Raw genomic sequence first — 27736 nt, 5'->3', positions numbered from 1 at the left:
GGCCACTCAAGGACATTCACAGAGTTGTCCCGAAGCCACTCCTTTGTTATCTTGGCTGTCTGCTTAGGGTTGTTGTCCTGTTGGAAGATGAACCTTCGCCCCAGTCTGAGGTCCAGAGAACTCTGGATCAGGTTTTCATCAAGGATGTCTCTGTACATTGCAGCATTCATCTTTCGGCTGTAACATAACAACATGTGGAAAAAGTGAAGCGCTGTGAATTCTTTCTGGATGCACTGTAGAAACATTGGGACATGTGACACACTAATCCCACACAAATCCTTCAGCTAAAGCATCCTCTCCCAGCACAAACCCGCAAATATCAAATATTTTCATTAATTTGAGCGCAAAATACAGTTTTTGAGCTTTATGCAATATAAACCTTACGACTCATCTCTCTAATAATGCCAGGAATCTGTGTGTATGTATCTGTCGATGTATGTATGTATGTATGTACTGTACTGTAGCCTATTTAGGTATCCTCGTATTAGAATTTGTTTTAGGGCAGCGAGTTTCCCACGATTAGCCTTTAGGGCAGCGAGTTTCCCACAATCTCGAAATCTGGGCACTGCAAAGTTCATATTTTGCAGGTGTCATTTTTATAATCCAGTGCAACGCCACGTTTAACGTTGTTTGGATAAGCATTTCAACATTTCCCAAAATACTTCGCCGCCAGTTTGCACACCGGAATTCCGCACCAAGTTTGTGAAACGAGACACTGGCGGGGCCAACAGAACGACAGTATAAAGTGATTCATTTTCAGTATAGGCTATATTAGTGAATTTTGTTACATAAATTAATGTGTTTAATAATGTCTAAACTATCTGCCCATTGAAAATGTACACAAAACTCTAATCAAATCAAAATGTATTTGTATAGCCCTTTTTACACGCAAGCATGTCACAGAGGGCTTCACATACGCCCATAGAACTGCCCCTCAACCAACCTAAACCCTCAAGGAAGACAAGGAAAAACTCCCAGAAAAACTCCCAACAGGACAAAAAATGGAAGAAACCTTGGGAGGAGCAATTCAGAGAGGGATCCCCTCCTCCAGAGACGGTTGGTGAGAGAGGAGCAGAACACAGGCTAAACATAATCATACAGTGTCAATGGGTTTTTAAACACCAAAATCCATTGTTCAACTTTAAAGATGTAGGACAGGACCGGGAGACTCGCGACCAGGTCCAGCGTTGGCCGACCGACGACCAGGCAGGTGCTGACAGCTCAAACCCCCCACACCACAAGGGATGTGTGTGTGTGTGGGGGGGGGGGGGGGCAGAGAGAGGAGAGCAGGGATTAGAGAATGCCAGGAGCAGCTAACAGTTACAGTCATAAGAGATCCCCACCGGTCAAGTTTGGACTGGTGCAGCAATTTAACAGAGCAAAAAAGGGGTATTTGATGCAGCCCCACACACCAAGACAGCGACAGCCCCACTCGGTTGGAACATGAAATCTGTTCCAGGGGAAAGAACTCTAAAATAAGTTATACTTATAGAATAAGGATGGAAACAACCTGTCCCCCGTTGCCTCCAACTAGTAACAGAAACAATAACAGTAACAATATACAGCAACGGAAACTATAACAGTAACAATATACAGTAACAGATTTACTTTATTTGTAACATCTCGATGTAACATCCAGATGGGGCAATGTGAACATATAAGCTATAATTACAATTTAAAAGTTACATGTGATACACACATAAGCAAACACACACCCCAGATTTACATAGAAGTAAATACACACATACTTACCTTTAACAATCGTAGAATTGACTAAACAATAACGTTTTTAACCTAATTTTAAATGTCGAAACAGTATCAGCCTCCTTAATTGAGACAGGTAATTTGTTCCAGAAAAGAGGTGCTCTATATGAGAACGCCCTACCTCCAGCTGTTTTTTTCTTAATTTTGGGAACCACCAGATAGCCGGCATCTTGAGATCTAAGTGTCCTTGCGGGGCAATAGGGTGCAAGGAGACCGGAGAGGTACAGTGGTACCAATCCATGCAGAGATTTGTAGGTTAGTAGTAGACCACCAAATCAAATACGAAATTATAATTACCAGTGTGCATCACGAACATGGGCACTATTCCTACAACTTTAGAGTCCTTGGTCGGTTTATTAAGGCACGTATAAAGCGACGACAGGAACAATGTTTGTACGAATTTAGTCTCCTCGGTCAGTTGTTGTGTCTTATTAATGAAAATGCGATGCAGAAAATACATACTACATAGTATTTTACAGCATTGCATAGCTGAAAAAACACAAACGTTAATATAATCATGGCAAACACCCCTAGGCTACGTAATCATTTGCATGAATGGACCAGGGGTCTCATTTATAAAACTGTGCGTAGGATTCTTACTAAAAGTGTACGTACGCCCAAAAGCCTAAAATGGCGTACGCACACAAAAATTCAGATTTATAAAACCGTGCGTACGCACACCTCTACGCAATGTTCCCTTTATAAATCACAGATTACCCACAAGTGTGCGTACGTGAATCAGCATTGTACCCCGCCCTGAACACGCCCATTTTTAAGCATAAATAGTCAATGCAAAGCACCTCATGAATGCTAATCTAGTATCTCATCATGACCCTGGCATGCGATTGTTCTTTACGGTGAATCATAGCGCATGACAATTTCTCAGACACTGTTAGCCTATTGGTGGAGCCCGAAAACTCCGAAAATGTGGTGGCCGGTAGATCACCAATTACAAAAACTGTGCGAGTGGTGTCAACTGTGCCAGTGATACCGAGTCGAGATACAATTTGAAAACAAAAGCGTTGTTATGAACAGTAATCTATTAAAGTCTGGACTGATGACGTGGAGTGTAGCGATTGCACGGGAGCTTAACGACTGTATTTACAGTTTTTGACATATGATGATATATGCACAGTATTAAATAAATATATTTAGTTATACACTGTATTCTGCAGTTATTTAAAGGTAGGATATGTGATGTTATCTGCATTCCATGCAGTCGGGCATTTCCCCCTCCTGCACTCCGGTAGTGGACAATATGATGGTGAGACAGCTGAATTTTTATTTAAAATTTGAGTTGATTGTACAAGGTGTTTATGGAACATTTATCACTCAGTACAAGCTAAAATAATACTGCTGGATTAAATCTTCATGATAATGATGAAATCGAGTGAAAAAAGTGTGTGAGGAAAACAAAATATATAAATATTACGAGTAATCGTTCTTCCCACATTTACTTTCTGCAGTCTGACTACAGTACGGTCATCTGCGTCGCCAATTCCAACTGTTTCCAAAATGTGCGTAGGCCTACGGGAGGGTCAAAGTTTGCGTGGAGGACCGCACATTCTCCCGTCAAGTTTGTTTTTTATAAATCACAACCTTTGCGTGGAAAGTGGCGTACGCACTTTTTCAGCCCCGTTTTGTGCGTACCCAAGCTTTATGAATGAGACCCCAGGGCATTGGAAATTTAAAATAATGAGAAATTGCTTTTAAGATGTGCATAAGTGACTAGAATAGATGTGGAGGTTGAACAAGTACTTCAGCAGATTATATATGTTTAGCATTCCTTCTTTATGTCCCTCATAAACTTTCATATAGGTTTGCTAAGTGTACAGCCTGTCCCTATAGGATGCATCAGGAACTGCCCTGGGTATTCCTCTCCACCTTTGAGAAAATGAAAGCTCAAACGCTCGGTTTTGAAAATCCCCTATTGTGCCGTCACAATAGGGAAGGTTACCTCCCCTCTCTCTGCTTTGCCCGCCCAAAGAATCTGGCACACCCATTAGTGATGGGAAGTTCGGATCATTTAATTATCGCGGCAAACAATCACACTGCACTTTACTGTAAGTAAAGTACAAAAAAGTCAAAATAACAAAACCTGTAATTATTACTTGTGAACGAATATAATTCACATCTTACTAAACCTAGTCACGCGAAAGTGAATGAGGTAAACAAATCCTTTCTGTTTCCTCTTCTGAGCCTATGCAGGTCACGTGAAAAATGATCATTGGTTGACTATGTTGTGAACCATGGGGCAACATTGAGAGAGGCCGGACAGAGAGTTTACCCCAACCTCAGCAGATATACTGTTGCAACAGTAATTTGGACATTTCGACAAGAGCACAGGTGAAAACTACTACAGTACAGTACAGTAAAATGTAGCCTACTATATGCACTACATCAGTACTTTGTACACATTCACAGCAGTCCCTGATTGAAACAATGTACTGTATTTCATTTGCTGAATACTTTATTTTGTCTCCACAAATGTATTTGCTGTGTTTACAGTATGTAGCCTACTATACAGTTAGTCATTTAGCAGACGCTCTTATCCAGAGCAAAATATGTTATGATTTTCTGCGCAAAACGCAACCTTTACGTAGACAATGTGAAGAAATACAGTAAATATTTTCAGCAGTGTGCAGTACTAGTCTTGTGTGTTGTGTTTGGTCAACATATTCATGTATTTGTACGTACTCTACTGGAACAATATCTCTGACAAAATCAAGCAGGTTATATGATTAGAAAATAATAGTTACTGTAAAAGTGTTTTAAATTCAGCACTACAGTGTGTAACTGGTTCAAACAGAGTCCAATTTTATGAACCAAGTGTGTGGCATACGGTGTCAGGGTTTGAGGGGTGACCTAGTGGTTACTGGGTTTCATGGCAGCGCTCTTTCTGTCAGCAGCTTTTTCCTTCTCACCACCTGTTCCCTGTTTTGCTCTGATTACACCCCTTATAAATACCCTCTGTTTTCCCTCCTTCTTTGCCGAAGAGTTTTGTTATGTGTGAGACCAGTTCTAGACCCTGCGATACACTCTTTGTTCCAGCCACGTTGAACCGCTGCCTTACCCTTCCCTGGACGTACTGGATTGCCTTCCCGATCTCGGACCCTGCATTTCCTGACTACGTTTTTCGGACCATCCTTTTTGAGTTACCTTCTACGGCTTGTTTTCTGTTTTCGTTCCAGAGCTTTGCTTGTGAGATTTCGGTTGTCCTTTAATAAACTTTCCGTTCCGCACTCCGCTTTTGGGTCCTCCTTGCAGCCAGCCGTGACATACGGTGACAGAATTGGGTTTTTATGAATGATTGTATAGTTTTGAACGAAGTGTTTCATTTTGCAAAAGATTGGAGGTTTTCTGCTACTTGTGTCTAGTTGTGTGAATCGTGTGTTGTGTTTTGACAAAGGGAGCCCTGTTTTCAAAATTGTGCTTAAGCACTTGGAAAAAACTATCACTTGTGAACATATCTCATTCACGTGTTATTATACTAAACCTAGCAGTTACGCGAAAGTGAATGAGGTAAACAAATCCTTTCTGTTTCCTCTTCTGAGCCTATGCAGGTCACGTGAAAAATGATCCAAAGACTCGTACCCAAACACACGGTCGGCAGATGAATAAATAATTGATCCGAAGACTCGGTTGGCAGAAGAACGAAACATTGATCCGAAGACCCGGTCAGGAGGTGAACGATTCGTTCCTTCTTTTGGGTATTTTGAGTCTTTGGAGCAGTTAAACTATGCTAACCAGCTTGCCTGACTACCCTTGTAATTACCATTGTCAGTAGGAGCTATCTTATTAATTAGTAAATAGGTCAAATGAACACCAGCTTGGCCAGAAGGGGAGTCCACCTGACCCACCCACCAGCTGAACACCAGCTTGGCCAGAAGGGGAGTCCACCTGACCCACCCACCAGCTGAACACCAGTTTGGCCAGAAGGGGAGTCCATCTGACCCACCCACCAGCTGAACACCAGCTTGGCCAGAAAGGGAGTCCATCTGACCCACCCACCAGCTGAACACCAGCTTGGCCAGAAGGGGAGTCCATCTGACCCACCCACCAGCTGAACACCAGCTTGGCCAGAAGGGGAGTCCATCTGACCCACCCACCAGCTGAACACCAGCTTGGCCAGAAGGGGAGTCCATCTGACCCACCCACCAGCTGAACACCAGCTTGGCCAGAAGGGGAGTCCATCTGACCCACCCACCAGCTGATCACCAGCTTGGCTAGGCTGGGAGACAATCCCAAACCAGTTAAATCCACTTTAAACCAGGACAGAGCCAACCAGCCTCGGCTGTTTTTAGCTGTTTTTTTCGTAGTATGGAAATTTTTTCTTTTTCTTATCAGATGGTAAAATAAATGGCTCTTGGAATATTACAAAAAGGGAGGTTGTGTTTGTTGTCATAAAATGTTATGTAGGATACTGTTCTGTAGCTGTATGACAATCAATAGTGAGTATAGCAGATATTTCAGTAATGGTGCAGATGATTAAATTGTAGCCTATGTCTGATGGGCTAATATAATTCAATTGCACTGCCTCCGGTGTAAATTAAAATCTACGGTGATAACTAGGCTACAGTTGAAGATCATGTCATTGCATTGTCCATGTCATTGCATTGTCTGAATTGATCCAACTATGTGTTTAAATTCACAAAAACACAATTGTCTCCTCTAGGCTATGTATGAAGACAAACGGGGAACATCTACAGATGTTTTAATCCATAGTGCAGATCATTACACTGTCTTAGCCTATATTTTAATGCAACGTTTATATTTAAATTTACATAACCACTCAATGAGTCTACGTTTATGGAAGGGACGGTTATGTAAGGGATAATGCCAGACGAGGTGCACAATATCATAAAATAATGGACAATGCGGATGCGTGAATTGTCCAACCATCCATCCACCCAGACCATGGTTTAAAAATGTGTTTGTTTCGAGTGTCGATTTTAAGGGGAAACCAGGTAAATAGGCAAACAGTCTTGTCCTATCAGAATGAAAAATTACTAGACTGCCCTAAAATATAAAATTGTTTGCCTTTTGGTTTCACCCCATTATCATAAAATGTTAGTAACTGTTTAGATACTATACATTAAGTTGCTGTACCTACTTTATTAGCTAATCGGTTCTCCAAATAACCCAACGGAAAACAATAAGCAGATTATACATATTTAGCATTCCTTCTTTGAGCACCTGAACCTTTTCCTCCCCCTATAGGAGGCATCAGGAACTACAGGGCTGTAAAACTGTGAGGGCCGTTTAACCGTCAGTGCTCCAGGGGTGCGGGCTCCCCTTACAGGTCACTCAGCGTGGACCATCAGACCCACACCCCCTCAGACAGTTAGTCAGAGCTAGAGACATTCACTGACATGCTAGACACAACATATATTTTGACAGACTGTTACATCATGTTTCGAAAACATCATCGAAATCATCACACACATGAAGCACAATTTTTTTTGTAGATATAAAAATTTTATTCAGGGGTACACTCAAAAGGTTTGCGGCTGTAACCCCGGCAACAATGGATGTGTATGATAAAAAAATAAATCTCATTGTCATTATTAAACGACTCAAAATAGTCACAAATTGGAGATCTAGAGACAGTGCATAGTGTGTTCAAATTGCTTCAGTATACAACCATTTTTAGGGATAGTCAGGTTATTGAGGAAGGGGGGGGGGGAGAGGAAGTTGGGGTGTGTTGTGCATTCCAAAGATGGGTATGGATCACGAGACATGATGAACAGATCGACTTCTGTAAAACACACAAAGAAATATCCCCTAGACACCACATTAAGTAAAAGGCACAAAACAAAGATGGCAAAGGGATGCGATCATGATGGGGAGGGGTGTTACAGGGCAGAGCAGATTGTGAGCACAGAGTACAGAGGAAAGCAGCAGAGAAAGATGGTTGGATGAGGTGAATCATCATTGGACTGTGCTTCTCAGTGGAAGAGGGTGACAGAGAGCAGGGGGGCCACCAGGAGCAGCAGGCTCGCGGCGAGGCTCCGCGCGTCGTTGCACAGGTTGCCTTCACAGCAGTCCAGCTTGAAGCTCATGCCTGGCAGTTCAGCTGACATGGACCCTGTACACAAACTCTTGCTGGCACATCCCTTCAAGGAAACCTTCTGGCCTGAGACGTCAGCTACAAGCACAAGAAGAAGCACTGTTATTCCCTCGGTTTACACACACCTGTCCTGTACGCAGACAAATGTTTCTGAACATCATTTGATATATAGAACAACAAGCACTGTCATGAGTGTGTTGGAAAAATTGAAGATGTAACTGTTATCCTGTATAAGAATGATTCTGTGTTCAGTATTCCTTGGGTGCAAAGAGGCCTAACCCCAAATCTGAACTCTGGGTAAACATACAAGACCCTTATCTTGGGGCTGAGGACTAGGAAGGGGGTTGGTTTGGTTGTTTTAAGGAGATACTGTGTGACAAGGACTATAGGTGGAGAAGCAACGTTAGACCATTTGCTTGACACCTATGTGAAGAAGCTTTTACGACATCAGGACCGGAGATCCTGTTGTGTTTCAATCAGGGTTGATGTCGTAAACACACACACGTAAAAACGCGCTCGTCAGGTCTATGCAAGGGAGCCAATGAAAGAAGAGCCATGGGACATTTGCATGCCTTTGTTTTAACCAATGACTGTCAGGAGCGGGACTGTTTAAATAGCTAGCTAGCACAACATGCTAGCAGACAAACTTTGTAGCACAATGGCGTGTGATGCTTTTGTCTCCTTGTGGGCCGGCTGCAAGCAATAAAGCTTTCTTAAACTTGTTCACCGACTGACTGTGCAATGCTTGATAAATATTCCTGACAGAGTGGAATTTGAAATCTTTGGGAATAACAGAGAACCAAACATGTGAAACATTACATGTAGTGGAGATACAGCTATTCTCGTCCCCCAGGCAGTTTAGAGTGTTGAGGCAATCCTGGCCGTTGCATGTGTAGCACTGTTTCCCATTTGGGGTATCACTGCTGGATTCTGTGGAGCAGAAAAAAAGCACTGAAGTTACCATAGGCTATAGACATTGTATAACCAGGGGAGAGTTCTCATATTGCACGTATACATGACAATCCTCTTGTCATGTAATTGTAATGTTTCAATAAATCTCGGGCACAGTAAAATTGCTTTTATATCCTTTAGTAAATGTATATGTCTCGGTTACAATCATTTGCGTCTCATGCCAACACCGCCATATTTATTTCAGTTGTCCCGCTGCTTCTGCAGTCTCAACACCACGAACCAAACTAAAGCGCCCTCTTGTGGACGAAATAAAACAATGTCTCCTTACAAACTGAGACACATCACACGTGGAGATATTCTAACAATTATAACATCACATGTTATAAATCATGAACATTACAGTAATCTTGTTTCTTATATACTAGTGTAATAATTGGACCAATACGCTGTTCCTATTGGTCCAGATTCGACGTGTTTGATTTCTGATCTTCCCACGTATTGTTGTAGTATATAAGAAACCAAACGTTTACTCCTCGACAGGTCAGCAAACGCTTTGTCGACTCGATTTGTTAAAACGATTTGTTTGTTAACCGAGACCGTTTACAAAGGCGTTTGCAGACCTGTCGAGGAGTAAACATTTGCTGTTTGTTTAATAGTTGTTTATGATGTAGGCTATGCTATATAAAAAATGTCTTAATGGTTAAAAGAACATGACATCGTTTACAAGAGCACAGATTCTACATTGATAAAGGCTCTTAATTGTGCTCTCAAAGTGCACCTGATTGATGCGTTTAACTTTAAAATGTTATACATTTCCTTCCGGGGGAGCATGCCCCCAGAGGGTCGGCGGTTCGCCGTATCCTTCTCACCTTTTTACCCCTGACCTGTTTGCATGCCTGATTATGAATATTTATAATAAATAATATAATTATTATAAAAAATACATAGATTTTACATAAAAACTATAATATTGGTTTACACGGAAAGACTAACCTGGGACAGTCTGAGAGTTGCAGAGGTCCGTGGTGCAGCACTTGCTATTTAGCAATGTCCTTGAGATTCCTAAGTTAAGTGACCCTGTCAGGCACTCAGCAGGCGCAGCACAGTGCTTCACGGTCATATCTACGACTTTTGACTCTCCTTGATAGTTATGGAAAACAATTAGTCATTCAAAACAGGATTTCATTATGTCTGTAATGAAAACAATTTGGCCAATAACCCGTATCTTGATAAAGCCAATATAGGCTACATCATAATAAAATGAAATAAGTTTTGCATTCAAATATCTGACCCGCGTAAGATGTGACCCTCATTGCTGCACATTGAGTGGAACTGGGACATGTCTTCTGGGTCTCCACGCATGATCCCGATTCCCCGGGTACGCACTCGTAACAGTTGAGTGTGAAGGCTAAAATATGGGTGTATCAGAACAGGTTATTTCGGTTATTAGAAACTGCACATAAATTGACAATAGACCTAGGCCGAATCACCAATCTTCTTATGACTGCTTCTGGTGACCTCTAATAGGCCTGCATTTGATGATCGCAGTGTTCTAGCTGGTGTGTAGTTTATAAGGGAGTTAGCAATGTAGCTAGGTCCTTGTCCGTGTAGAGCTTTGTATGTGAGGAAAAGGACCTTAAAGTCAATTCTGAAGGTAACGGGGAGCCAGTGTAAAGTGGCTAGGACAGGACTAATGTGTTCTCTCCTTTTAGTTTTGGTTAATAATCTAGCTGCAGAATTTTGAATGAGCTGTAGTCTTTCAGTGGTTTTCTTGGGAAGACCAGTGAAAAGTGTGTTACAGTAGTCCAGCCGGCTGGATATAAAAGCATGAATTAACTTCTCTGCATCATTTTGGTTTATGAATGGTCGTACCTTTGCTATATTACTCAGGTGAAAGAAAGCTGTTTTGGTCACTTTATTAATGTGAGAGTTGAAATTCAAATCTGAGTCCAGGATTACACTGAGACTCGTCACCTCTGGTTTAAGATAGGCGGTTAAGCCTCCTAGATTCTTAGTAAGCATCTCTCTTTTGGATTTGGGGCCACATAGTAGGACTTCGGTTTTGTCTTCATTTAATTTAAGAAAGTTATCATTCATCCATTTGTTTATTGCCAACAGGCAGTTGGTAATGGAATTGATGGCCGTTGCATCGTTGGGTTCAGTGGATATATATAGTTGTGTGTCATCCGCATAGCTATGGAAATCTATGTTATGTTCTCTGATTATGTCGCCGAGTGGTAACATATAAAGAGAAAAAAGTAATGGACCTAAGCAGCTTCCTTGAGCAACCCCGTAGCAGTTCTCATGTTTCTTGGACCTATGGTCTCCTAAACTAACATAAAACTTCCTTCCTGTGATATATGATTTCATCCAGTTCAATACACTATCCGTGAACCCAATAAGCTTTTCCAGTCCATTGATTAGGATGTCGTGATCAATGGTATCAAATGCTGCACTGAGATCTAACAGGATAAGGATAGAGACTTTATTTGCATCAGAGTTTAGTCTGAGGTCGCTAATTATTTTGGTGAGAGCAGTTTCAGTACTGTGATATTTCCTGAAACCTGACTGCGAGACTTAGTGAAATGGTGCATTCATAATAAAACACCACCACACATGAAAGAAAATGTCCTAGCAATAAATCAGAAAAAGAAAGCCGTTTCCAAGAGTTGTGTTCTAAAAGACACCCGGGGAGCGAACACAACGCACCAACCAGCTATATAGCCTATATAGTTTTCATTTCTCAACTACAGCCACAGCACTACAATGCCACCCATCTTCATAAAAATCTTCTTTTTAAAAAGTCACCGAAGCTATTCAAACTCAGTTTCCCCTAACATTTCAAAATATTAATGGTCAAATATTTACGATTGTGTTAACATTTTAAATGCGTTAGAACACGTTCATATCGAAGACGTTTGTTCAGAATCAGCTACATATATTAGCAGGTCGACTGACTGATTTCCTTCTCATACATTCCCGTAGCGTCACAGTGCATTTCCCTGTTGAAGCTCAGCGTCCATGGACTTCAATGGGGCTGCGTTGAACAGTTTTTTTCAGTGCTTCGAAACTATACGGTCATTGGATAAATGCTGCGATTATGTCCCGCCCTGGACGCTCAGCGTCTCTGGGGGTGAATGGAGGAGTGGGCTGGCCTGGACGCTGGGCTTCCGCGTGATGATTGGAGGGTCTGTCGAAAGACTGCACCTCCTTTTGATTGACAGCGATTTTGTACTATAAAAAGTCGCCGAAGCTATTCAAGCTCAGTCCCATCACGGATTTTGCAACTGTAGTTGAAAGACAAACGGCTGCAACCTATTTCTTGATATTTGCTTGGCGAAATTGCTAGCCAATTTTCATCATACATTTCATACAATTATGCATCACATTCCTTTTTTCAGTTGAACCTAATTCCCATATTTGGGTGTGCTTTGCCTTCGGCAAGGGAACAACCTTTGTTCTCTCACATATATATTATTATTGGGTGTGCTCAAGCCTTCGGCGAGAGCACAACCTTTGTTCTCTCACATATATATTATTGGGTGTGCTCAAGCCTTCGGCGAGAGCACAACCTTTGTTCTCTCACATATATATTATTGGGTGTGCTCAAGCCTTCGGCGAGAGCACAACCTTTGTTCTCTCACATATATATTATTATTATTATTTTTTTTTTTTCTTTTTGCCCCCCTAAAACTCAGTCAATATTTGGCCTACATAGACAACGTAGGTGTCAAAAGTTTCGTCTTGGTAGCGATTGAGTTGCTTGTATTGGAATTTACGTTCCGTTGCATGGTTTGGGCTTAAGTTAAGTTTTTGTGGCGAAAAGTGAAGCTAACGGTGGCTAATTTGCTAGCCACAGTCACTGACGTTACTAACGTCACTACGTCACTAACGTCACGAAAACACGCGTGACTACCTTTGGCAGAACATTCGTTTCGCATCTGTTAACTTGGGGGATAGCTAGGATAACTATAGGTTTACTGCAAGGCAGCTGCAGAAACGCCACAAGCAAAGAGGCCAGGGTGATAACTATTTACTCATTTTACTTTGTGATATGACACACAATTGTGATGTGTAATGTACAGTATAAGCTGATATTATTAAGGAAGTACATCTACTTTCAGAAACAGTAGTCTACTATTTCACTGAAGTATTAGCATCATGACATTAGCCTGTGTTGCCCGGGCAACACATACTACAGTGGTCTATGATGTAGCGTTATCTGTTTTCAATCGTTAAAATAAACATTCCTCACATATACGTTTTCGTTGTAGGATTTATTATGACATTAGATTACAAGTAAACGATTTGTGAGTGAAATTATCATTACCTGTGGTTTCAATCCAGTGTATCACTGCAACGCTGTAGCCTACGCGAGACACTACAAAAACATCTACACAGCTGTAGGAAGTCAAACGGCGACAGAACATGTTCGGCACTCCCCTTACTTAAATCAAAAGTCTATCTAACTACTAACCTGAACTTCATTGCCACAGCCTAAACTTTGTCAATCTGTTCATGAAAATAATTAATTTCAGCCTAAACCGTACAACGGAACGTTAAATCCAATTCAACCAACGCAATCGCTACAGAGACGAACACAGCAGTAGTCTAGTACTGTACCGTAGTAGTACAATTTACCGGGGCAGCTTCTCCACACAGGGCTATATCGCATTTTGCGTTGTTACTGACAATGATCGCTACCAGTGAGCTTTTTATGAATGAGCGATTTTCCACTAAATAAATGTCAAGCTTATTTACGTTTTTGGGGGCATATTTTCAGTTAGCAGATGGTACTGTTTGAATCGCGATTCCATCTTCTACTGCCGGTAACGTCGTAGAATAATCTTCAAAGGGGGTTCTTTATTAATGAATGAATGCAATATGAGTAGGCTAAATGCCTGAAAATATCACGAGAAGGGAAAACTTAAAAGGACGTTTAAGTCATAGAGATTAGGTCAATTTTTACACCGGTCTGCCAAATGTATTCGTTTTGATTCAGCTATGAGGCTGCCTCTTGCAGGGGAAATGAGAAGACATCATATTTAATTCTACACTTCACTCGTATTTTCAGTTGTAAATGAGCAGCACAAAAAAAATGCTTTTAAATCTATGTAATCTTTATAAATAATAAGTATGCATTTTTATATAAAATATACAGATATATCAGTTGTAAAAATGTCATTCAAAAACGGACCCCTGTGCAACCGAAGCAAGCAAGCACACCCTACAATTTCCCCAGAAATTGTACCCTCTCTAGTTGGGTGTGCTCAAGCCTTCGGCGAGAGCACAACCTTTGTTCTCTCACATATATATTATTATTATTATTTTTATTTCTTTTTGCCCCCCTAAAACTCAGTCAATATTTGGCCTACATAGACAACGTAGGTGTCAAAAGTTTCGTCTTGGTAGCGATTGAGTTGCTTCTATTGGAATTTACGTTCCGTTGCATGGTTTAGGCTGAAGTTAAGTTTTTGTGGCGAAAAGTGAAGCTAACGGTGGCTAATTTGCTAGCCACAGTCACTGACGTTACTAACGTCACTACGTCACTAACGTCACGAAAACACGCGTGACTACCTTTGGCAGAACATTCGTTTCGCATCTGTTAACTTGGGGGATAGCTAGGCTAACTATAGCTTTACTGCAAGGCAGCTGCAGAAACGCCACAAGCAAAGAGGCCAGGGTGATAACTATTTACTCATTTTACTTTGTGATATGACACACAATTGTGATGTGTAATGTACAGTATAAGCTGATATTATTAAGGAAGTACATCTACTTTCGGAAACAGTAGTCTACTATTTCACTGAAGTATTAGCATCATGACATTAGCCTGTGTTGCCCGGGCAACACATACTACAGTGGTCTATGATGTAGCGTTATCTGTTTTCAATCGTTAAAATAAACATTCCTCACATATACATTTTCGTTGTAGGATTTATTCTGACATTAGTAAACGATTTGTTGGTGAAATTACCATTACCTGTGGTTTCAAACCAGTGTAGCTCACTGCAACGCTGTAGCTTACGCGAGACACACGACAAAAACATCTAACTTACACAGCTGTTGTAGGAAGTCAAACGGCGACAGAACATGTTCGGCACTCCCCTTACTTAAATCAAAAGTCTATCTAACTACTAACCTGAACTTCATTGCCACAGCCTAAACGTTGTCAATCTGTTCATGAAAATAATTAATTTCAGCCTAAACCGTACAACGGAACGTTACATCCAATTCAACCAACGCAATCGCTACAGTACCAAGACGAACACAGCAGTAGTCTAGTACTGTACCGTAGTAGAATTTACCGGGGCAGCTTCTCCACACAGGGCTATATCGCATTTTGCGTTGTTACTGACAATGATCGCTACCAGTGAGCTTTTTATCAATGAGCGATTTTCCATTAAATAAATGTTAAGCTTATTTACGTTTTTGGGGGCATATTTTCAGTTAGCAGATGGTACTGTTTGAATCTCGATTCCATCTTCTACTGCCAGTAACGTCGTAGAATAATCTTCAAAGGGGGTTCTTTATTAATGAATGAATGCAATGAGTAGGCTAAATGCCTGAAAATATCATGAAGGGAAAACTTAAAAGGACGTTTAAATCATAGAGATTAGGTCAATTTTTACACCGCTCTGCCAAATTTATTCGTTTTGATTCAGCTATGAGGCTGCCTCTTGCAGGGGAAATGAGAAGACATCTATTTCATTCTACACTTCACTCGTATTTTCAGTTGTAAATGAGCAGCAAAAAAAAATGTCATTCAAAAACGGACCCCTGTGCAAACGACGCAAGCAAGCACACCCTACAATTTCCCCAGAAATTGTACCCTCTCTAGTTCCTTCGGGTTTAAATGTTTTTTGGTTAGATCGTTCGTTCATTCATTCATACATTAGGCTAGGCTAGTGTCGTAGGGGTGAACTAGCCAGTGAACTGAAAATGTATATACCAGCAGCCGCCACTGGATTGTACGAGGTGTTTATGGAACAATTATCACTCAGTACAAGCGCAAATAACACTGCTGGATTTAATCTTCACGATAATGATGAAATGGTGTGAGGAAAACAAAATATATAAATATTACGAGTAATCGTTCTTCCCACATTTACTTTCTGCAGTCTGACTACAGTTTGGTCATATGCGTCCCACTGTCTCCAAAATGTGCGTAGGCCTACGCATGGGTCAGAGTTTGCGTGGAGGACCGCGCATTCTCCCGTCAGGTTTGTTTTTTATAAATCACAACCTTTGCGTGGGAAGTGGCGTACGCACATTTTCAGCCCCGTTTTGTGCGTACGCAACGTTTATAACTGAGACCCCTGGGCTTCTGTTTTGCTCCTTGAGTGTCAGGTTTCACTGACTGTTATTTGACATTTTTGTGTCAAAGCAATCGATAAAAACTGTTAACAGTAAGTGAGTCTACTCATAAAAATGGATAGAGGGAGACCTCTAGTGGCTAAATTAAGTTTCTAGTGAACAAAACAAAAGACTGAAATGTATTTTGAAGTACACAACACAATCTTGGGAAAACAAACACGTCCCAATTACAGTTACAACATAATCACTCCCCACAAACCTCAGCCTTTATTTCAACAACAGGACAGTGTGGACTATGTAAAAGATGAAACATTTCCTCACACACACACACACACACACACACACACACACACACACACACACACACACACACACACACACACACACACACACACACACACACACACACACACACACACACACACACACACAGCCTCTCACCCCTGTTAGGTCTGTGCTGAAAGAGCGTCGCTAAATGTAAAAAAGGTGATACGAGTAATGAGGGGCATGTGCCCGTCTAGCAACGCTCCTGCTCTGAGCTAGTGTAATCTCTCTATCTCACACTTCAAATCGTACAGTATATTTGTAGTTAAGGAACATGTATAAGAACAAAAAACAAAGCAAAATGTTACGTCAGTTCTTGACAGATTTAATCAACTATTATATGAAAATAGAGGTGCGAGGTATAAAATGTGATTTAAAAAGCACAGTTTGAGAATAAACAGGTAAATTAAATAATAAATATGCACATATCAACAAGGACATAATCACTAGTATGAAAACTACCAACAGTATTAAAGTCCAGGGTTCTCCTTTCCAGTGTAGAAAGCGATTTAAAGCTATATGTGTCCATGCAAGCACATTACCATGAAAACCATTTAGGGCAAGACCTACCCAAAAGGATTGTGCATGAAATTGAATTAACAGTATAGACATGAGTGCCATTCAATGATGGAAAAATAAATAAGTCAATTAATAACTAAACTTGAACTATACATGCAAGATGAATGTGGCAATTGATTGCAAAAGGCTGCAGCATTGTAGCTTAAACATTATTTAGTATAAAAATATATAGGTTATTATCAGTCAGGTGACAACAGTGATCCACACTAGATTGAAATATCAAAACTAATCTAATACACACACAAGGATTTTGTGTCAAAGACTACATATTGCTATACAGTCTATACACAGGATTTATAATTTCAGCATTGAGAGGCTGAGGTACAAGATTAAAGAGAATCACATCCAAGGATCAAATGTATTACAGACATTGATGGCATTCAGCCGATTGCTGATTCAGCCTGTTGCTGATTCAGTCTGTTGCTGATTCAGTTTGTTGCTGATTCAGCCTGTTGCTGATTCAGTCTGTTGCTGATTCCCTGAGATGCTGTCTGTAATGCAGATCAAACAACAAAAATGATTTTAAAATAATTTTAACTGAAATAAGATTCACAGAACACACCAGAACAAGGATCTATACACTGTATACAGAACAGATGAGGTTACCTTGAAGACATAACCAGCGGGTAAACCCTTTATACTTTAGGTAAGATCAGTAGTCCCTTTATCCAAAATAAGATATTATTTGCCAAGAGTGTAAAAAAGCTATTGCCTAGTTTCCTTTTCTGAATTGTATTTACCCCAGTAAGTCATTTATGACCTTTACAGAAAACATTGTGCCTAACTTGAACTAGAAACCCGCCAGGTCATCATTATTAACTACAAGCAAGATTGTCTCAAACATGCTGTTCTTTAACCCTTTCTCCCACCCCCGTCTTACGTTTTGGTTTAGCCCATAACAGCACCCCATGGCTGAAGGGTGGCATGGGGCAAAATGAACTGTGGGGAGGGCTGAGGCATAACATAGTAGCCAAATACTGGGGGTGGGGGTGGAGGTGCACACACTGTGGTGAGGAAGACAGGGCCCTTCTTCTTGTACTGAGGCCAAACAGGTCCCGGGTGATAAAAGTACTGCATAGTTGTCGGGGCCTACAGATAGAGAAGAGAAGATGGGGGTTTAAGTGATAAACAAGGACACGGTTATAGATACTTGAGCTTTAATGAATCTATGTAACATGTAAATGTATTTCGTTTTGATAGCTCGGATATATTTAGTTTGATAGAGGTTAAAATAATTTCACACAATCTTTGGAACCTCTTTCTTTTGGGATAAGAATTAGACTCACACCACAGTAGTAAAAGTCATTTACCATTTTTGGGGAGAACTTATGTTGATTCCGCAAGCGGCCCCGTGGTCTAGGTACCATGGTTATCGTACCAAGCGTGCCTTCCGCCTTCTCCGTCTTGTCCTTTGTCTTGTCTTTCTTGTCTGGTCTTGCCTCGGTCTCTCCGTCCTTCCCGTCCTCCTCTGTGTCGCTGGACATGGAGGAGCCGCAGTCAGACGAGGTGGCAGAGTGGTAGTCGGACGTGTCCAGATTCCCAGAGTCCGATGTTGCGGAGTCCTCACTCCGCTCTGTCTTCACATCCTCCACTTGATCCTCCTCCCCCTCGTTGAAACGAGCGACGGTGAAGTACCTGCTGTTGTCTCCTGACCTGTGGACACAGGAAAGGACTATGTCAGTTCCTGTCAAACCACACAGTCACCAATGGATTATAGGTTTTTCAACTAGAGTTACACCTTGGGTTTCCCTCCTACACTCGTTAGTCATGCGAACGGGAATGGCAACACTTTTACATGGCCTGGCTGAAAAACAGCGGTGTCGTTTTCCCCCGAGGCTCTCTCGCTGTCTGAGGTCTGTCACCCCATCATGGCCGTGTCCACCCATTGTCATGTGTGACTCACCTTGCGCTCACCTCCAGAGGGTCGATCCACAAGGTGACTTCCCTCTGTAGGCCCAGCTGGCTGAGTTGGAGGTCACTCTCCACACAAGCCCTCAGGACCTCCTTGTCACACTCCACCATGTCCGCGCTCATCCTGACACACCTGAGGGAGGGAGGTCAGAGGTCACCCACACCACCTGGACAACGGGTCAGTGGTCAATGTATTGACACACTAGAACGTTCAGCAGGTGAAGTGGTCGTTAATCACATAAGCCCTATTTGTACATGATTTTCCTTACTGTCTCCCCACTGTCTGGACTGCATGCTATATTCTGCTCAGAGGGGGCCTCGCTGCATGACCTCTTGACCCTACAGAGACACACGCTGTACATGTGCCCAGAAACTCTTCCTTACACATATTGTGGTCATACTGTAGCAAACTGTATTCATACAGAGATGATTTGTCAGCCTTAAGTTGTAACATTGCAGGCATTATCCTGTATTCTATATATCACGGTTGTAACAATTTACTAAAACTGATTATACATCATGATGTATTTGCATGGTTGGGTGAATATGTCGAAGGCGCCGTAGTATTATAATTTTTTATTTATTTTTAATCAGTATCAAGCCTCTATCTTTCCTACCTAAAAGCCTGTCCTTTGCTGGGGTTGTCGGGGTACCAGTGCTCGTTGTATTTGTCACTCAGAAGCTCCCGTAGCTTCTCCGCAAAGGCCTCTGCTTTATGTTCGCCCAGCCCCCCTCGCTCCATGGCAAGGCGCTTCAGGAAGTTCACCCCTGCCTTGACCTCTCGTTTCATCCTTTCTGTGGAAACAAGAAAACCAGACCAAAAAAATGATGTTGAGGTAATTACATTAGTTTCAAAGACAAGCTTTAACTGTGTAATCTGCTATGCTAACATGTCAATGACTGAATACAGGCTAAATAAGTGATACTGCCTAATCACAGAGCCAGAGGATTGTTCAGTCTGAATCTCACTTTCCTATCCCCATACTGTAACAGGGCATGTTGTTATATGCACGTTATTATACGCAATGCTCACATTTTGATACACGTGTTGTGATGCTGGTAAACAGTGGACGGTCTCTTGATCAAGACACCTTCATGCAGCATACAAAGAGAAGGCGTTTGGTCGTGAATCATCCAAATTAAGGCCTAGTTCTTGGTTTTCCAAAAGGTGGCTTTTCGTAGTTTGTCTCGGCCCTTTGTTGACTTAAGATAAGATTCTGGGCGTAGGGCCAAAAAACTATAAATCTTGACTTCTAGCTTATGCCTTTGTTTAAGAAGGAAGACACCTGTTCCTGGGTAGCCCCCCCCCCCCCTCCCACCTCGCTCCTTAGACACTGCTACACAGATCACACACATAAGCTCAATATCTTTTATCATTCAGTGGTATTAATAATCAGTCAACAGTTTAATATATGTTTTCCATTAGAACAATACTTAAAGGGGTGTTTCAAGAGCTTCATTCTCGATCTGATGAATCAATAATCATAATCAATCTTCATCAATTCAACAGTATGGTATCAATTTCCACGTCAGTTACAGATGCACAGGCAGTCATTACTGATGATGAAGTTTGAACTTTGAGGAGAGTATAATAAGAACTGTCTTTGCCTACCAGTTGGTGCCTTTGCGTCTGACGTTGGTTAACAGGAACTCAAGCTCTGCTGATAACAGCCCTTCCTGGTGTTGTCAGACCTTGAGTTTTCTATTTATGTTACCTTGGCATGGAGTTCTTTATTTTTTTAGAGAGACTGGTCCATATTGTAGCCTTGTGTATGACATTCTGTTGTTTACATAAAGAGCACAAAGAACCATGGGCAAATGAGATGCAAACTAAAAGCCCAGCTTACATGACAGTGTGTGTTATTCTGGCAAATGTACTGTATATTCTGTCCTTTTAGCGTCAGGGACTCTGATTGTGTAGCTGTATAAAACAGTAAAGGTATAAATCAGATAATGGCACCAGATGTAATGGCTATAGTTTATTGTTTTGCCCCGAAGAAATGTATGTGCTATGATTAAATAATAGCAGTATGTGTGTGGTTTGTAAATGATACACCCTGGTGTTGACTTCCTCATTTTAAGGATTCACGGTGTTGGTTGGTACTAATTTGGACTTTTGACAGAAAAACACCTTCTATAATGTGATGTGAGAGCATTTTGATATTTTAATCAAATTAATTTGAGAAGCCAACCTAAGAACTTGGATTTGTGTGAAAAACTTTGTTTTTGTACCATGCTGTAACCAAACTTTTTACAGTATTTCTATTAGAGCTATCGCTAACGCCAGACAGTTTAGAACACAGTGTCCCCCCTATGATGTGCTGTTGTCTCTCTCTCTCTCTCTCTCTCTCTCTCTCTCTCTCTCTCTCTCTCTCTCTCTCTCTCTCTCTCTCTCTCTCTCTCTCTCTCTCTCTCTCTCTCACACACACACACACACAGATGCATCATCAACAACTTAATACACCCTGCATCTACCTATGTTCAGGGTAGGATTTCCTACTACAGATAGCTGGCATAAAGGTTTGTACTTCCAAGTTGTCTCACCACATCTGTTGTTACCATTTCCAGTGTAAGGTGATGGAATTGCAAAAGCTTTTGTCCAAGGGGTAGGTAAAATACATTGTCAATAACAAATGGTAAGAACAGGTTTCTTGAGTGAGCTAGGAATAAAAACAATAGAAATAAATAAAAACGATATATATTATAATGAATTATGGTGCCTGTGGTTCATGTTTCGTACAGAAGCGTCAGCTGCCTGTGAGTGAAGTTACAGTGTTACAACTACAGTGTTACAGCATGGATCCCTTTGTTATTAAATGACGGCTGAATTAGTCAGCCTTGTTAGAAACTCGATTTAAAGGGGCTGTATAAATCCAGTGTTTAACAGGGAACATAAATGACAACTAATAAATAAACTTAATATTATCCAATTCGCTTATCCAGGTGTTCAACCAGGAGTTGCAATTATAGCAGGCACACCCATCCATGTTTACCATTTTGTTAAACATGGGAAACCTGTCAGAGCATAGCCAGGGAAAAACTCAAAAGCGTTGAGAGTAAAGACTCCCTGAATGTATTTGTTTGTAGACATAGCCTAAATTCACTTCAATCATGTAGACGAGCAACCACACACTGGGGCGAAACCAATAACTGTGTCAGCATATCCAAAACAGGTGAAGAGCTTACTGCAAACTATTTGTCCGGAATGCAACTTAGAAGTTTTCCTTGTGAACTGTTGTTGTTGATGAGTAGAACCTTTTGCTGTATAGGCTATGAAAGTGCTTCATCATGTGTCACCTGAACATGGGGACCCGTGTCTTAATGACAGAAAATATGGATGAAGTATTAGCGCAGCTTGTGGTTTTGAATGTCAGTGTATAATCTCACATGAAATCGAAGCAAAACTGGAGTTCCAAGTTTACTCTTCACAAAGAAAGGAACCGTGTAAGCGTCCAGACACACGTGTCCTAAGTTGTGGATTTAGAAAGAGTTCTCCAAATGTCAAAATGTTCGATAAAGTTTTACTTTCTGTAACCTGTTATAAATCAAATATTTACCAACAAGGCAACAATGTCAAAAACTATTTGTCAACGAGGTCAACATGACACTGTTGACATCAGACAATTTAGTTGCGCATTTTTTCTTCACCTGAATTCTCGTTGGGTAAAAACCCTTTCGTCCTACGCGGAATGGGTTTTCCCAAAGTAAGTCATGTTAGAACTCGATCTGCTTTCACAAACTTGTATACTTGTATAAAAACGATACAAATTCACAATGTATCCAAATATATGTTTTATTTAATGTTATTGTGAACGACAGGCTACTTTCTCAAATCCTATACCGTAGGCTAGTCTATACTTAGACAAAACTTAGGAAATGAAGGTAGCCGACACCTAGGCCTATGTTTTAACGCGAAACTATAGTTCTGTTAAGTTTACTTTTGGTAACAGGGTTAAAAACGTAAGGACAATAATAGAAAATACCCTATTTTTACATTTTTTAATACAGTAAGTACCCTTATTTATTTCCTCGTATGAACAATAATGCACAATAAATCATCACACCCCACTGCCTAAAAATACCAATAAAAAATACTTACAAAAGTTTGTTAACATCCACAATAGTAGACGGTCTGGTCGATATGTTCTCTGCTACTGCTGAATATAAAACTTCAGGGTTATTGTCAGCACATGTCGCTTCCTTGTTCTCTGATCGGTACAGTCAAACCAGCCCACGTTTCACGTTTTGCATTGGCGTGTCTGTTGGGCTGGTGAAAGCGAGACGTAACATTACCGTCAACATGACTCACTTCCTTGCTCACGTCTATGAGCAACTCTGACTCTCCTTACTACACTGGGTAGGCTACTTGCTCTAGTCCAAATATGGGTAGGCCCGGTTGGTGGCTGTTTTAATTTTAAATTTACAAATCCCTTGAATTAAAGCAAGTCTGATTGGATGTTGCGAATGTAACTCGTTAGACTATTTCCTTGGCACTAGTTATGTCCTTGAAATCGAGTTAAATGGACAGACAGAGCTTCTGATCCTAAATTTGAACTTCCCCGAGGTGGTTGATAAACATAGACCTGAATAATCTGAGTATCTGAATAATATTACTACGTGTGTGGAGTGTTTTGCTAAAACGGTTACCATACGTAAGATATTCAGCACCAGTTTTTATTACAGCAGTTTTCAGCATTGTTTACCACCCTGTGATAACACATTCAAGCAGCGTTCTTTGTGTTTGTGTGGCTTATTGAAGCTGACTCCTGCTGCAGCCATGTCTGCAGTAGCCTATGCCTCTGTCTGACTCTCAGGAGTTTCACACTATGACATCATATCCAGAGAGGTGTTTCAGACTGCTCTGTGCCGTGCTCTCAATGGCCACTAGAGGGCAGACACACCTGATTCGTCAGGCTCATCTGTTATTCTCTACTCTCTGTCTGTCTCTTTCTGTCTCTCCCTCTGCCTCTTTCTGTGTCTCTCACTCTCCCACATTCTCTCTCTCTCTTTCTATCCCTTCCCCGCCTCCCACGTTCTCTCCCTTTCCCTTTTCTCTCTCTTCCTCTCTGCCTCTTGATTTTGCTGTTACGTGCACTGTCATAATTAGACACTGGTTTCATGGCAGTCTGTGAGGTGAGGTCAGTTTGGTCAGAGCTGGCCAGAGTACAGTGTGTTAGATAGCTGTCTGGTCTCTTCCTCTCTCTCTCTTCCTCTCCTACCCCCATTCCTCTGTTGGATCATAGACTCTGCCCCAGATGCCAACTCAAGAGGAAGTGATTGCTGTGTGTGTGATAGAGAGAGGGAGAGAGAACGGGAAAGAGAGAGAGAGAGAGAGACAGAAATAAAGAGACAGAGAGAGACGGAAGGTGGGGTGGGTAGGAGGATAGAAGGATTAGGAGGTGACGGTGATGGGCATAGGAATGCCATCATACAAGGTAGAAAAGACGAAAGTAGAGCTTACAAAAAATAAATAAATAAAAAATACGGTTAGGCAGTAGTCTGTATTGATTGACCTCTCTCTCTCCCACCCCAACTCCATTTTCTTGGCCTCTGCCTCAGTAGGCCAATCCGGTCGTTGGCTGCTGGACTGATTGCGTTTTTTTCTTGATGTCTTTAAACAAGCAATTAATTTGTCGGGAGAGCCAAGGGTGGTTTGGCTTCCTGCTCGCCCCAGGAGGAATGCAGGGTGTTGGTCTAATCTGGCCCCTCTCAGACTGAGCCTCTACATGCCCTGAGAAATGGCTTCTTTATCTCTCTCTCATCTCCTCTGGCTGTAATCCAAGAGTTTGAGTCAGAGTTTCGTTGCATCATTTCCTTGAGATGCCTCTGATTTATACGTTGTTGTTTTCTGAAGGAGTTTATTTTTGAAGTCTCCCACACATTTGTCATAAGATCCTTGACCTGGAAGATAATGGTTGGGAATCTGATGACCTGACCTCAAATTCAGATCGTTTTCCTGCCTCAGTTCCAGCCACTCTCTAAGTGCGCCTGGTATCAATGGAGCCCACACGCGCATGCCGCACGCAACCTGCTTCGCCTTTAAAAACATATTGATTTCTCTGTTTCGCAGGGAGCTTAATGCGATCGATTGCACAGGCCCTTTCAAGATCAGGCCCAGTATAAGCATCTCTTCCCCTAACGCACACGCTGCCGCTTTCCTCTCAGGTAATGATTGTCCTTGGGCCGGAGAATAGTTTGTCTGCATTAGGGGAGAAGTGTTTCTAATGTAATTGGGTCTCTCTCTCTTTCTATCTCCCTCCTTCTCTCTCTCTGTCTCTCTCTATTTCTGTCTCTCCCTCTCTTTCTCTCGATCTCTCCCTCTCTTTCTCTCGATCTCTCCTCCCCTCTCTCTCTCTCTCTCTCTCTCTCTCTCTCTCTCTCTCTCTCTCTCTCTCTCTCTCTCTCTCTCTCTCTCTCTCTCTCTCTCTCTCTCTCTTGCCGCCCCGCCCCACTCCGTGGTCTCCTGTAACATAGTTATGAACGGAAGGTATATTTGCTGCAGCTTTAACGAAGGTGAGAGAGAATACAGCACACCTCTACTTTGACCTTTAATATCTGCTCCTCCCCATCCTCGTCCTACACCCTACTTCTTCTCCTCCTCATACACCCTCCTTCTCCTACGCCCTCTTCCTCCTTCTCCTACGCCCTCATCCCCATCTTCTGCCTCCTCTTTCACCCTGTTCCTCCTCTACCCTCCCCAGTCTCCTCTACCTCTTCTTCCACCCTCATCCCTCTCTTCCTCCTCCACCCTCATCCCTCTCTTCCTCCTCCACCCTCATCCCTCTCTTCCTCCTCCACCCTCATCCCTCTCTTCCTCCTCTACCCTCATCCCTCTCTTCCTCCTCCACCCTCCTCCGTCTCCTCCTCTATGCACCTCCCACACCCCTGTGCTCCTTGGTGGGTCGATACGCGTTTGTATTTGCAATGCATTAGGGCTCAGCCTTCTTGCCAGATTGGAAGAGGAGGGAATGTCCGCCTGCTCATTTTGGTGCTTTGTGGTCAAATTCCACCAGTGAAATTGATTAAATTTTCAAGAGTTGTGAAGGTGGTACGTATTGTGCTACTAAATGGGCTCCAGAGGATCAGATTATTATTTTTTATTTTTTTCATACCTCATTTGTGTTGTAGTCAAGTTTGTTTTCCTCCATTGCATCTTTTTGTCTTGTCAAGCCTATTCTAGCCAACTCAATAGGCAATGTTAAAGGTTGAAAGAACCATTCTGATGGACCATTTATTAGATATATGATTAGATACCATTTTTAGCCTACACCAAGCCATGGTGTGTTGTGTGAAAGGCCTGCATATGAGCTGTTACCATGGTGATTTTTGTGCTGCGTATCGAGAGGATTTCTTCTAATTGAGTGCTTAGACTTTCACTTTGCACTTGGCTGAGTCATGTGGTGCCATGTCTTTAAGATTTCATGGCCAGACCCAATCATGCTGCCTCAAAGAAACGAGTTTCTTCTACACAATCTGAATAGTGCCGGCCTTACCCTGAACCTCCTGATGCTCACTCATACATCCCCTCCCTCCACTACAGCTGGGGACCAACCATGACCTTACCCTAACCCCGCTGCCTTGGCTCCATAGAGAGAGAAGACAGTGCAGTGCCAGTTCTGGATGTGTGACGCTCCCACATGCAAGCTGTCTGCGTGACCTCTATTGTCAAGGGTCGTCTCTCACCCGGCTGATCTATGTTCCCTGGCCAAGTACAACGCAGCTTTTTCCTTTCAGTATTCACAAAGAAGCGTCTTCTTCTGTCATACCGAGATGCTCCAAGCAGCTCCGCTCAGACAGAGATGCACCGTGTATGTGGACGTGCAGCCCTGAACACAATGACTTCAGTCGCAAGGTCCACTAAAACAAGAGTGTTTTTTTCTTAGAGACAGCCTTTTAACATTAAAATGTTTAAAAACCGTATTGTTCATATACTTTTTCTTACAGGTAGAGTGATTTGTGTTAATTAAAATACAATGTAGAGTCAGTCCATTTCAAAATCCTTTCATGTTCATGAACTGCAAAGATTTTTGAAACTTCCTCGTGGATTTCTAAAGATTAGTCCTGAAAGGGATTTTTTGTGTCTCAGTCAAATTTAAAGTCCCTGTATGCTAATGAACTGGAATGATTATTGAAACTTCCTGAACTTTTGGCCGGATCTTTCGCCATAGCCTTGAGCTAACGTTGACAAACCTTTCCCCTCCCCCTATCTGCTTTTCACCCAGCCCTTTTCTGCTCTCTCTCTCTCTCTCTCTCTCTCTCTCTCTCTCTCTCTCTCTCTCTCTCTCTCTCTCTCTCTCTCTCTCTCTCTCTCTCTCTCTCTCTCTCTCTCTCTCTCTCTCTCTCTCTCTCTCTCTCTGTCTCTCTCTCGCTGTTTTGCTCGCTCCTGCCTGCTAGCTGTGTCTCATGCCTGTGTGCCTGTGTGCTGGGGGGCCAGCAAGGGGAGGTGCACTGAGTTCAAGTGCACAGGCTCAAAGACGTTCCTGCCTTTGACAAAGGGAGAGAGGAAAGAAAAGGGGTGGAAGGCAGCAGAGCTGCCGACTGACAAAGCAGCAAAGTACAGTGGGAGCACATGGAGATCATTTGAAAAAAGGGGGGAAATTTCACAAAAAAAAACTGGGAAACGAGAAAAGAAGAGAAAAAAATGTCCATCCTCTCTCTCCACTTACATACTCCTCCTCTTTCCCTCCCCCCTAAGATATTTCTTTCCGAACCACCCCTTCTCTCTCTCTCTCTCTCTCTCTCTCTCTCTCTCTCTCTCTCTCTCTCTCTCTCTCTCTCTCTCTCTCTCTCTCTCTCTCTCTCTCTCTCGCTCTCTCGCTCGCTCGCTCGCTCGCTCCTCCATTCCTTCCCTGCCTGCAC

General features: G+C 42.1%; 2 protein-coding genes across 6 annotated transcripts in view; both read right to left on the bottom strand.

Annotated features, from left to right (window-relative positions):
- Window positions 1-10170, bottom strand: part of LOC134024165 (urokinase plasminogen activator surface receptor-like) — a 40757-nt gene extending 30587 nt beyond the window's left edge. The window contains exons 1-4 of one of the 3 annotated variants that reach the window (XM_062466644.1): window positions 10038-10170; window positions 9740-9886; window positions 8640-8764; window positions 7392-7895 (exon numbers count right to left, since the gene is read on the bottom strand). In XM_062466644.1, coding sequence (XP_062322628.1) covers window positions 7713-7895; window positions 8640-8764; window positions 9740-9886; window positions 10038-10059 — 477 coding nt within the window. In that variant the 5' untranslated portion in view covers window positions 10060-10170 and the 3' untranslated portion in view covers window positions 7392-7712. Of the gene's footprint in view, window positions 1-7391; window positions 7913-8639; window positions 8765-9739; window positions 9887-10037 lie in introns of those variants that run through there. The other 2 variants (XM_062466642.1, XM_062466643.1) reach the window with 2 other exon arrangements.
- Window positions 10171-16691: 6521 nt separating this feature from the next.
- Window positions 16692-23135, bottom strand: si:dkey-79d12.5 (maternal B9.15 protein). Of its 3 annotated transcripts, XM_062466634.1 has the most exons (6): window positions 22977-23135; window positions 19495-19672; window positions 18870-19010; window positions 18277-18619; window positions 17847-18055; window positions 16692-17457 (listed from the first exon to the last, which is right to left on the bottom strand). In XM_062466634.1, the coding sequence occupies exons 2-5, from the start codon at window positions 19665-19667 to the stop codon at window positions 17855-17857; spliced, it is 858 nt and encodes a 285-aa protein (XP_062322618.1). In that variant the 5' UTR covers window positions 19668-19672; window positions 22977-23135; the 3' UTR covers window positions 16692-17457; window positions 17847-17854. The 3 variants fall into 3 exon arrangements, with proteins under 3 accessions (XP_062322618.1, XP_062322617.1, XP_062322619.1); XM_062466633.1 differs by having other exon boundaries at window positions 16692-18055; XM_062466635.1 differs by having other exon boundaries at window positions 16692-18055; window positions 19531-19672.
- Between the last annotated feature and the right edge of the window lie 4601 nt (window positions 23136-27736).

Source organism: Osmerus eperlanus, chromosome 7 (genome assembly GCF_963692335.1).
Source record: "Osmerus eperlanus chromosome 7, fOsmEpe2.1, whole genome shotgun sequence".
In the NCBI taxonomy this organism is placed as follows: domain Eukaryota; kingdom Metazoa; phylum Chordata; class Actinopteri; order Osmeriformes; family Osmeridae; genus Osmerus; species Osmerus eperlanus.
This window is presented reverse-complemented; position numbering and strand designations above follow the sequence as displayed.

Excerpts from the sequence above, each read along its gene's own strand:
- si:dkey-79d12.5 (XM_062466633.1), bottom strand. The coding sequence starts at position 19,667 with ATGAAACGAGAGGTCAAGGCAGGGGTGAACTTCCTGAAGCGCCTTGCC. Across the intron at positions 18,620-18,869 it reads CCTCTGGAGGTGAGCGCAAG|GTCAGGAGACAACAGCAGGT; the intron begins GTGAGTCACACA and ends CTGTGTCCACAG. Across the intron at positions 18,056-18,276 it reads ATAAGTTCTCCCCAAAAATG|GCCCCGACAACTATGCAGTA; the intron begins GTAAATGACTTT and ends CTCTATCTGTAG.